General features: G+C 36.8%; 1 protein-coding gene across 1 annotated transcript in view; it reads left to right on the plus strand.

The window, feature by feature from the left end:
- Nucleotides 1-12,357, plus strand: part of LOC107661386 (glypican-3-like) — a 135,728-nt gene that overhangs the window by 82,651 nt on the left and 40,720 nt on the right. Inside the window, exons 4-5 of the mRNA XM_016450937.1 lie at nt 933-1,075; nt 3,611-3,736. Coding sequence (XP_016306423.1) covers nt 933-1,075; nt 3,611-3,736 — 269 coding nt within the window. The remainder of the gene's footprint in view (nt 1-932; nt 1,076-3,610; nt 3,737-12,357) is intronic.

Consider the following 12,357-nt stretch of genomic DNA (forward strand, 5'->3'; position numbering starts at 1 on the left):
GTACCGAGCCGAGTCGTACCACGCAGTGGAAAAGCGCCATTAATCTCTTTCACACACACACACACACACACACACATACACATTCATGCACATCAACAGTATCTATTTAATCTCCCCTGGGCTGTTTGCTAGAAAGAGCTTAGAAAGAGTTTAGCTCAACAGCAGGTCGTTGGTGTGTGTGCAAATTATATGAATGACTGTAGGGTGAATCCGATCATCACACCCACGGATGTTTCAGAACATGTTAAAAAGTTTATCTTCTTGTTATGTTTATCCACATCAACCGATCTTGCAGCCCGCATGAAGGTGTCCTTGTACTATTGATCTCCTGTCTCGAATCCCATCAGAATTCCAGAGCCTGTTTACCCACACACACACATATTCATTCATGAACAAGCATGCACAATATGCCACAAGCATTACATGGCAAAATTACGCCCTGGACCAGCCCCCATGGGAAATTAAACCAGCGGCAAATCATTAAACCACAAGCTACACATTAAGAGGCATTTGCATTTTTATTGCACCTGAAAGAATGGCAAGACTCCATTATCTCACACAGCCAGTGTGGGAGCGGGGTATTACTATTATTATGTTGTCCCGTATAAAAACAATAGCGTTTAGCGCTCATGAGAAAGGGAATGAGAGGGCTTGTTTACTTTCACTACGTCTGCAAAGCGTTATGATTATTAGAAGGCGCAGCCAGAGTGTCTGACAGACCCAAAAATGCCTTGTTTTGTTATGTAAATCGTATTGTCATCAAACCAAAACAAACAGGAGGCAAATGCAGCACCATCAGCCAGACAATTAGCTGAATGGGGAGGACGTTTTGCAGGGACAGTTTGTCTCATTAATTGCTTTCTCAGCTGGACGTCTTCCAGGACGGTCCAAGAGTGATCACATTTAGCCTTCCAATCTTCTCCTGTTCACAGGTGAGCGGGATATGTGCACACGCACCCCCGCGGGTATCTCGTGCTGCGCCGATGTCAGCAGAACACGCGGCTGCCTCGCCGGTGGCCCACAGTCGTCCTACGGTGAACTTTGACCCCGATGAGACCCTCTTTGGACGGCGCAGGTAATGACATGCTTCAGTTTTCAAAAAAGTTTGTACATTAAGAAAAAAAAAAAAAAAAGCAGACAGTAACATGAAAACTGTTTTTCATACATAACAGTTCAAGAATTACGTAAAGTCAACATGAAATGGAAATTCATATCTATTTTCTAATTGCATCTTATTGTGAATGATTCATCTGTATTCATCTATATTTGTATATACTGTACAGTATATATATATATATATATATATGAGAAACTGAAATCACCAGTAGGTGGTGGCAAGTCACAATAAGTGAATCATAGAATGATTAATTCAAACCAGATGATTCAGTAACCCCTGTATTTAAGAATTGGTCATTGAATAACTGACTTACCTGATTCATTCAAAAGAACTGAATCATAAAAAAAATGAAATTCCATTCAGTGTTGCTGTGAGGTGCAGTTGTTCTGCTTTGTTTGGAACTGTTTTTGTTGGCAAAATAGTTTTTTCAAAAACGGTTAAAAATCTTGTGATCTTGCGTAACCAGAACTTAAATGCAGGCACTGCTTGGGTCTATCAGTGCACGTGCCTGTTTGCACTTCCAAATATTCAGATTTCAGACCTTGTGCAATACCATATTTGACATGCTGAACACAATGACTTAAATTTCAGTCTCTTTTTTACACAAAGTTGATTTGAAATAAATGGACACTTTTATGATACTTGTGGTGCTTTTAGAGCTCAACTGCCTCACTGATTCTAATGGCTGACCTTGTTATTCAGTCGTAATGAAGCATGAGGATGACCTGACTGCTCTTTACCCTCAGTTTTATTTGAATCTCTTGAGAGTCTTAACGTGCTCTAAACACTCCAAGAGGACTGCAAAGCATTGCTGCTATAGAATTGACAGTAAGTCAATTCAGTGAAAATCTAATGTGTGTATTATACATTTGAGAAATAGGAATTGCAGTCAACCATAATGCAGTTCTCATGCAGCTCTTCATACAGCTCACATCTTCTGATGCTGTTTGTGTGGATTGCATTGAGATGCTGTAATAGACTCTCCACTTCAGCACTCACACTCTCTCTCTCTCTTCCTTCATGTTTTTCTCTGTATAGATCCTCACTGACCTTTTTAGGCGTCTTACAACCAAATCAAACAGTCGATTCTGTGCTTTTGAGTATTTGAGAGATGCTGTGTGCAAGGGCAACATGCACCTTTTTTCTATTTCTGTACTTTTCTTCTGCTTCTTTCAATTTCAAACCTTTACTTGAGTGTAAGATATGTTTGAGTTCAAATTATGATTTGATTTATGTATAATGCATAATATTTATTAATATGTATGTATGTATGTGATATATACACATTTCTAAATCTAAAAATTAATTATATTTCTATCATATGCACTACCATTCAAATGTTTGAGATCAGTGTCTTTGAAAAAAGTCTCTTATCCTCACTAAGGCTGCATTAAAATAGAGTAAAAACAAAAATATTGTGAAATATTATTACAATTGAAAATAACTTTTTTCTGTTTGAATACATTTTAAAAAGTAATTTATTTCTGTGATGGCAAAGCTGAATTTTCAGCATCATTTCTCCAGTCTTCAGTGTCACATGATTCTTCAGAAATCATTCTAATATGCTGATTTGATGCTCAAAAACCATTTCTTATTATTATCAATGTTGAAAACAGTTGTGCTGTTAGATATTTTTGTAGAAAAAGTTATTTGATGAATAGAAAGTTCAAAATAACTACATTTATTTGAAATAAAAATCTTTACTGTTTTACTGTCACTTTTTAAAATCAATTTAATGCATCATTGCTGAATAAGAGTATGAATTAAAAGAATAAATAAAATTAAAATAATCTTTTACTGACCCAACCTTTTGAATGGTATAGTGTACATTATGTAATATAATGATATAGAATGCACCTTTTAAATACATTAATTAATACAGAATATTATTTAATATGGTATGTTATTATTAGATTACAAGTATATTAAAAAATCTGGCACATGTCTGACTAGGTCATTCTGGGTAGAGGTATGTAAATGAGTTGAGAAATGCAGTGTGTGTTTGTGCTGTTAGTTGCGGTGTGTGTGTGTTCAGGCTGATGGTGACAGAGAGATGCTCATTAACACAGACTGTGTCTCCTGCCGTGTGAGTGACATTGAGCTGCCTTCTGCCCCCTCTGTCCTGTGCAGTTCCACTCTCCCTTGCTCTGATGAACAGATGAGAGTGGGCTGTTTCTTTTCCAGCATAATGTCAATTAACAGTCAAAGCGTCTCGAATCAACTTAGCCTGACAGGAAACGACACGTAATGGAGTAGATCACGTTTCACACTGCGTTTGACCCCAAGCCCATTTCTGATTCTCCATGCCCCTCAATTTTCCCATAAATACCTGTATCATTGTGCCATGGATTCTTTTTAATCTTGCCTCTTTGTGCGTACCATCTAATTTAAAAATGTTTTTCTTTGAGTCCACTTGGCTTTTTCTTTCTCTCTCTCTCTCTTTCTTCTTTCTGTGCTCTCTTACTTTCTCAATTTCCTTTCTGACTGCTGCAGGGAGTTTATCTCGGGTCTGAGGGGCTTCAGTCAGTTCTACAGTGGCCTCGGAGAAGCTTTGTGCAGCAAAGAGCCGACGGCACTCAACCGCTCCCTCTGCTGGAACGGACAGGAGATGACAGACAAGTGAGTACTTCAATCTGATGACCATGTAACTACATACTAATACTGTGTTCTTCTATTTTAGACTCTCTATATTCACAATATAGTGTCTTTTAGTGTATAACAAGGACATAAATGTTCATTAAAACGTTAAGTAAATTCATTAAGTGGCATCATTCTTCTTGCAGATATAGTCTCTGACATGTAAACTAAGATTAATAGTTGTTCTCTATTGGTGCTGTGCAGCAGAACAAGTGTTTTGCATCATTGCGGTTACTATGGACCCTTGCCAGAGTAGACAGCATGTTTAATTTGATACGAATAAAAATGAGTGCACAAGGGAGCAAGTATAAGGTCACGTTTAATTTTCACAGCCCATGTTTTCCCAGAGCATTTTGTCCACTGGAAACATTTTTTCATTGTTTCATCAGCCGATTGGCATCAAGGGACCAACAGTACAACCTATTGAATGGTCTGTACAACTATTCCTTTGCTGCCTTGTTTTAATTTGTGTCAGATTAAATATGGTGTCTCGCCTCACTAAGGATTATTTTGTGTATTTTACCATGGATGGAATGCTATATTGACCAATCAGCATCCAGAACTCCTTGAAATGTTGTATAATATACGTTATTTCAGAATGGAAGAGGCTTTTATCTCTCTACGACCCACACACTCTCTCTATTAGTGTTTTTATTCTGACAGCTTTTGCTAAGTGGGTAAAAGTAGCATATATTACAATAGAATCAGCCTCGTAAATGCTTTCTAATATTACTACAATCTCAAAATGGCCCTGAAGAGACATATTGCTCCAGAGCTTGTCACAAATCTTGAAGTCTAAAAAGCTTTCTGAATAAAACGGAGGCAGCGTAAGTGGCTGGTAGCTGAGCGGATGATTTTGTGTGTGTGTATCTAATGAGTTTGGCTGACTCCAGTTTCATCTGACAGGCAACAGGGTGTGAATTGTGATGTGGTCTTTGTGGGGTAACTGATGTCGAGTGGTGTGGTGGCTTCCCTGTGCCTGGCTAATTGCTCTTTTTCAACGTACGTTCTGTGACTGCCTGTGCCTGGCTCTCCATGCGCCCTATGGAACCCAATTTAAAAATTGTCATATTTCAATGCGCCGTGTCCCACATGCTTCTGTCCCATAACTCTCTCACTCTCTCACAGTCCAAATCAAGTTAAGGTTGGCAAATGACAATAAATCAGTGCATCCCTGGCCCAAACAGAAAAGCTTTAAGAGCTGCAGTATCTCATCCTAATGACTTGTAAATATCAGCTCAAAACTGAAGTGATCATTAAAGACAGCATGAAATCAAAATGGATTCTATTTACTGTCTTAATGCTTGTTCCTGGTCTTATTGGGAATGATTCATCGATGCACATTATTTAAAAGAAATCCTAATCTGTAATCAAAAGTAATAACTTTCTCTGAAACTACTTTCATTTTTTGTTATTTGTCTATTGGATAATGTTAACCAGTAGCCAAATAGCTATTTAGCTGTTGTTTGAACAAACTCTCATTTAGTCTGGCTCCATTCTAGTATGAAACAGCCACTATTCACAATCAAATTGATTCCTGCTTCTCTTTGAATATATTTTTTCTTCCACTCTGAAATGCATCATATTAAAGAACCAAAATGAGTTGACTATTCCAATGTTTTTGCAGAATTGTGTCTTTTTTTAAGGATTGTTTCAAGAAAATGTAGATGTTCACACATCTTTCATAGCTTGAAAATAGCCTAGTAAAGAAATTAACTGTTGAATTTTTAAATAGAATTTCTTGGAATTGCACATATAACTCAGCACTATTAAAGGAATAGTTCACCCAAAAATGAAAATAAGCTGAAAATGTGCTCAAGTGTGGCAAGTGTCAATAAATGGATCATAGAATCATTCATTTAATGATTCATTCAAACCAGCTGATTCATTCATGAATGAAGCCAGTGACCCCTGTTTTTAAAAAGTGGTCAGTGAATCATTGACTATTCATTCAGAAACACTGAATCAATCAAAAACAAAACACCTTTGAGATGCAGTTGTTCTGCTTTGTTTGGAACTGCTAAATAATTATTGCAAAAACAGTTTAAAATCTTGTGATCTTGCATTAGATCTTAAATGCACTTGCTTAATTGAGAATTGATGCCATGGGCCAAATTTAATTAAAAACTCAAATTGAAAATAATAATAAAAGAAAAGTCTTCAGGCCATCCAAGATGTAAATGAGTTTCTGTTTCTTTGTCAGAACAGATTTGGAGAAATTTAGCATTACGTCACTTGCTCACCAATGGATCCTCTGCAGTGAATGGGTGCCGTCAGAAGGAGAGTCCAAACAGCTGATAAAAACATCACAATTAAAAATAAATTCACTATATCCACACGACTCCAGTCCATCACTTAATGTCTTGTTAAATGAAAAAAAATAAAACAATTAAAAATCCAGTCAGTCAGTTACTAAACAGGCAGTGCTTTATGCATGAAGGTACTTAATAAGGAAAAGGGTATCAGCCACACTTCCAAGACACCATAGCATATATCTAATGAGCTAAAACTAAATCAGCTGAGATTTAGCAATAAAAATCTAACTATTTATGGATCTCATATGTGTGTTTTGTAAGTGTTTTTCATTTGTCAGGCATAGCTGAGTATGGTGACCATCTGAGTGATGGTAATTAGAGTTTTTAATTCATATCCCCCTAATATCCATTCTTGCCTTGTCTGTTAAGTGTATCCATTTTGTAATTGTTGAAGGTGTGTGTCTGTGAGTGTATGTGTCAATTTTACAGCATTATGCACTATTAGCTGCAGCTGTTTGCTCTTCAGAATGTGCAGTTGAGGAATAAATGGGGGTGAAATGGCCTGGTCACAACAGTGGTGAACAGTTGGCCTTAGGGGACAGACAGCTGTGTCAGAGGCCTCTCAGGCCCTCAGGAGTTAATTAGGACCCAAGAGAGAGATAGGGGAAGAGACAACTAGAATAATGATGCCATGCCAGAAATGTCAGACGAATCTCAATGTCATTCCTTGGCTTCTAGTGAAATATCATAATTAATTCTGGAATGTGTTCAGACTCATTTTATGCAGCGTATTGAAGACGAAGCGATCCTTCACATTCTGTGTTGGGAAGGAAGCCATCTTGATTGTGCCAAAGAATGTCACTGGTAATGTGGCCCTGACAGATTAAATGGTCAACTCAAAAATGTCAAAGCATAAAGAAAATTCATTAAATGCCACAGTCAAATAAACGTACTGAGCAGCTACAACTACATTCCTGCTCATTCTTTCTTGCAAAAGTAATACAAACAGCCGAAACTGTGCCGAAGTATTACTTCAGGTCAGATTTAAAACAATTACTGCAAAAGATGATTTGACAGTAAAGTTCATTCCTAGCATCTCTGGTGTTTGCTAGAAATTAGGTTTTCTCCTGTGCTGGAGGCAGTGCAGTGGAGCCCTCAATGTCAAGGATCAAGTCACCAAAACTCTGGCACAGATTTCTGCCTTCTACACTAGAGAATCAATTTAACATCCTGAATATCGGCCTTCTTGATTTTAGTCAGTGTTACTTAACAGTATTTTCGTCTTATGTCCTACTCAAGTAGCCCCTCATCGACTCCAAACCAGAATCATGCTCCTCATATTATACTAGATATCATTTGGCATTACAAGTAATATTATTAAAATGTCATGAATGCAATAATTCACTGTCAATCGATTCTGTGGGTGAAAATCAGACTCGCCATATGAGTAATTTGAGAAATACAGAATTTGGAAATGCATTTAGTTTTATATTAGCTTGATTGACTGAGACATTTTATGGATGAAAATAAGATAAAGTGTTATATTGAGGTATGTGAGTGTGATTAAACAGCAGTGTCATAAAAATCTTTCGCAGTTTTTACACATGCACTTATGTTGCACAGTAAGTGTGATCCACACAAATTGACTAAACATATGCATGTTCTTTCCGTAAAAAGTAGCAGAATGTGTGAAGCTGTTAATTAACTGCTAAACAATGTTTTGACAATCCTAATAATATTATTAAAAGTTGTCATTTTTCTAAGTTTAAAGCAGCCTAATACTCCAAGTGGTTAGGAATCGCTGTTATTGCCTAATCTACCTCACCTCTTCATCTTTACGTTTGAAGGGAAGTTGTGTCAGACAGGCTTGTTTAATGTTTAAAGGGGTCATATGATGCGATTTCAATTTTTCCTTTCTCTTTGGAGTGTTACAAGCTCTTGGTGCATAAAGAAGATCTGTAAAGTTGCAAAGACTAAAGTCTCAAACCCAAAGAGATATTCTTTATAAAAGTTAAGAGCTAACCACGCTTACGTAAAACGGCTCGTTCTAAAACGCCCCCACGTCTACGTCACTATCTGGGAAGATTTGCATAACGCCGCCCAAATGTTCACGCAAAGATAATGTGTTTTTTGAACCTTAAACCGCATAAACACATTTCATTACACCAAATACACAAAATAATGTTCTTTTTAGCAGCATCATATGACCTCTTTAATAGCTTTGAGAAGTCTTTAACTTTAGGTCAAGATTGGCAGATATTTAGTATGTTTTGTAAACCTTCCTCTGAGTCCCAGAATACTTCTCCTCACGCTCAATAAGCTCCCTCTCCTTCAGCTGCTCTTCAGTCAGCTCATGATGCTGAAGATACTCGTGATTGATTTTTACGGTCTCCAGCGGGTTTGGGCAGTGGGGCATGTTGGATCTCTGAGGGGTGCGCAGTAGGACTGTGAGTCTGAGCAGGTTCAGCATGAGTAGCTGGTCCAGATTGTACATCCACGGGGTGTGTAGTGATTTCCTGTAGTAACAGTTGGGTAGCCTGTGCTCCCGCTGTACCATAATGCCTGTGGTGGGTTGTTTTCATTTTTTTAGGAATCATAATGTCGAAGTCATATAGTGGCGGACAAAATGAAGTCAATTTTTACACATTATAATATGCAGAAAAAGCCAGTAGCATTCTGTCTGCTTTTAATAATTTTAAATATGTAATATGACAGTTTACTCAACATTAATGCAATTCTATGACTCATATGTGACCCTGGAGCACAAAACCAGTCTTAAGTCGCTGGGGTATATTTGTAGCAATAAAGAATGAGAATGTGACGTAACGCCGCGTTGAGTTCTGGGAAACTGCTTTGTTTATCCGCCATACTTGCAGGATAGCGCTGCCTTTCCGCTATTGAGTTTAGGGCAGTATTTGATTGTTTGTCTTGATTTGTGAAAAATGTCACCAGTGTATGTCATTCATACTGCATCAAGAATTGCAATAGTAACTCAGATCATCGTTCTGAGAGAAAACTGGACAATGCAATATGTTTTTTTGCCTTTTCTATGTGTAAAAACACCAAGGGAAGGAGGTCGCGGAGAAGACGCCAAATAGTAAATCTGTTAATGTAACTGATTAAACCCACTGACTCTCACTCAATAAAAGAATCACATTGCTGTGTTTTTGAAAGTTTTGATTTTGTTGGTTTAATAGTCAACATTACCTTCTTTGCGAGCATGACTCTCACTAGGCTTGTGAATTAGCAGAACTTGAACAGGGGACTTTCTAAAATGCTTAAAGTGGCTTAATGTACCAAGACAGTGATAAAGACAAAACTGTAAAGCATATACTATGTGCAGATAATATGCATATAAGATCAAGGTGTGAACGCAACGCGTTTATTTACACGTTAAGCATTTTCCTCTCATATAAAGAACGCGTTTAATGCACCGAGACAGTACACACATCTTATTAACAAAGCATAATATGTGCAGAAAAACAGATGAGCCCAAAATTTGAAGTTTAGATATCACTGTCTTAATTCATAAGCGCTTTCTAGCTTACAGTTTTCTAAAGAGAGGAAAACGCTATACGTTTAACGGTTTGACGCGTTAATATTCTGGCTCATCTGCATGTCTTTTAGCATCACTGTCTTAGTACATTAAACCAGATTTGAAAATGCTACAAAACTTTCCCCAAGCTCCTAGGGATTTATGCATATAAGATCAAGGTGTGAACGCAACGCGTTTATTTACACGTTAAGCATTTTCCTCTCATATAAAGAACGCGTTTAATGCACCGAGACAGTACACACATCTTATTAACAAAGCATAATATGTGCAGAAAAACAGATGAGCCCAAAATTTGAAGTTTAGATATCACTGTCTTAATTCATAAGCGCTTTCTAGCTTACAGTTTTCTAAAGAGAGGAAAACGCTATACGTTTAACGGTTTGACGCGTTAATATTCTGGCTCATCTGCATGTCTTTTAGCATCACTGTCTTAGTACATTAAACCAGCATTTGAAAATGCTACAAAACTTTTCACAAGCTCTTAGGGATTTGATTTAGCTTGTCATTTGTTGAAATAAATATAAAAAGTAACTTTATAGTGAGTTCGTGACTGTTCGCTGAATGTGACCCACAATTTCTGGTTCTCCTCCATGGCCATGAAAAATTCATATTTATAATCACAACAATTATACCCTGTCATTTAAAAGTTTCCAACAAAGAAATGGATCGACTTCTGTCAGCTTGTTGAAACACACACTTTTATTTGGATAATCTACCATGTGATGGCTGAAGCAGCAGCGAGCGACACTGTTTTCACGCTAATCAGGTAAACACTGTAACGTTTAACCAAATTCTACAAAACCTAAGAGAGAACAATCGAATTATCATGCAGTACGATAAAATAGCTTCTCTTCCCTGCAAACGATAAAATGAAGAATGAATGGTTGTTTAACTTAAAGGCAAAAACAAAAAAGATAAGCAGTTATCCTTATAGAGAATGAGAAGAATGAGAGTAACCATAGGAACGGATAGCGTATCCTGCTAATATGGCGGCGCCTTCTCGAAATGCAATGCGGAGTGAAAAAATCGTGACGTAACCTGGACGTAACTCCTCATTCTCTATAGCCAACAATACATTGTGTCAAAATTATAGACTTTTCTTTTATGCCAAAAACCATTAGGATATTAAGTAAAGATCATGTTCCATGAAGATATTTTGTAAATTTCCTATTGTAAATATATTAAAACTTATTTTTTGATTAGTAATATGCATTGCTACGAATTTCATTTGGACATTTTTAAAGGCGATTTTCTCAATATTTCGATTTTGTTGCACCCTCAGATTCCAGATTTTCAAATAGTTGCATCTAGGCCAAATATTGTCCTATCCTAACAAACCATACATCAATAGAAAGCTTATTTATTCAGCGTTCAGCTGATGTATACATCTCAATTTCGAAAAATTGACCCTTATGACTGGTTCCGTGGTGCAGGGTCACAAATGATTTCTGAATGATCATGTGACACTGACGACTGGAGTAATGGCTGCTGAAAATTTGGCTTTGTGTCACAGTAATAAATTACATTTTAAAATATATTCAAATAGAAAACAGTTATTTTAAATTGTAATAATCTTTCACAGTATTGCTGCTTTTGACCGTAGATTTTGATCAAATAAATGCAGCCTTACTGAGCATAAGAGACCTCTTTTAAAAGCATTAAAATCTTACTGGCACCCAACATTTTGAACAGTAGTGCATTTCTGTTGTGCATTTAAAGTCTCCCACAAAAATGACTTCTAATCATCTGTATGGCATCATTCATGCAGAGTACATCTCTAGTTATGAGAAATGTCAACTAGAATCAGATAGAAGCTATATTGTGTGACACTTACATATTAATGTCAAGCTTTCAGTTCTTTCCTACAGCACGAACATCTTTATATAAATCTTTAAATCAGCTTTAGATCAAATGAGCCACAAGAACAGACTAAACCGTACTCACGCTGCCCATGTCTTCTGATCTCCTCCTTCTAATGGAGCTCATGTCTGTATTATTAATGTGATAATTAAAAGTGGGAGGTGAGCTGCCATCGAGAGTAATAAGGAGAATAAATAAGTATGGAAATGTAATTTGGCTTAATGAATAAGCACTGCATGTGAAGGCGCAATGAAAGATGATTGGATAGAATTGTTCAGGATTATGTCATTGCTACCAATGGAGCATGAGGTCATATCTTTGGCTCATTCATCTGAAAACTCACAGTACTGCAAAAATCTGTGTTTTTCAAAAAGGTCTATCTAAAAGTCATTGAAACAACATATATAATAACATATGTTGATCTAATAGAAAAACTTTTTGTGATATGGTTTTCAGAAGAGTTATTTAAATTTTATTTAGTTTCAATAATTAGTTTATGGTTTTTTATTTAGTTACACACAAAATGTACAAATATCCCAAATATACACATATATATACATACATAATGTACACATATATTTTATATAAATATATTTAATACTTTTTTACTGAAAAACAAGTCAAAAGTACAAACTAATTAAATGATTTTTTGCTGTGTTTGTTCTTGATGAGCACAGGCTTAACTGAATAATTTGAAGTTGGTGTCGTGACAGTATCGGATCGGTCACTTACCGTCTCTTTGTCGCCTCAGTGCTCGCACCAATGTGCCCGTGTGCATAAACACTAATTAGCTTTTAATAGGGAGTAATTAACTGGAACATGAATCCAAGGGGCCCGGGGGGATTGGGGAGCACTTGGGCGCAGACACACACACACACACACACACACACACACACACACACACACACACACACACACACACACACACACAC

The sequence above is a fragment of the Sinocyclocheilus anshuiensis genome, unplaced genomic scaffold (genome assembly GCF_001515605.1).
Source record: "Sinocyclocheilus anshuiensis isolate Anshui unplaced genomic scaffold, SAMN03320099.WGS_v1.1 scaffold635, whole genome shotgun sequence".
Lineage (NCBI taxonomy): Eukaryota > Metazoa > Chordata > Actinopteri > Cypriniformes > Cyprinidae > Sinocyclocheilus > Sinocyclocheilus anshuiensis.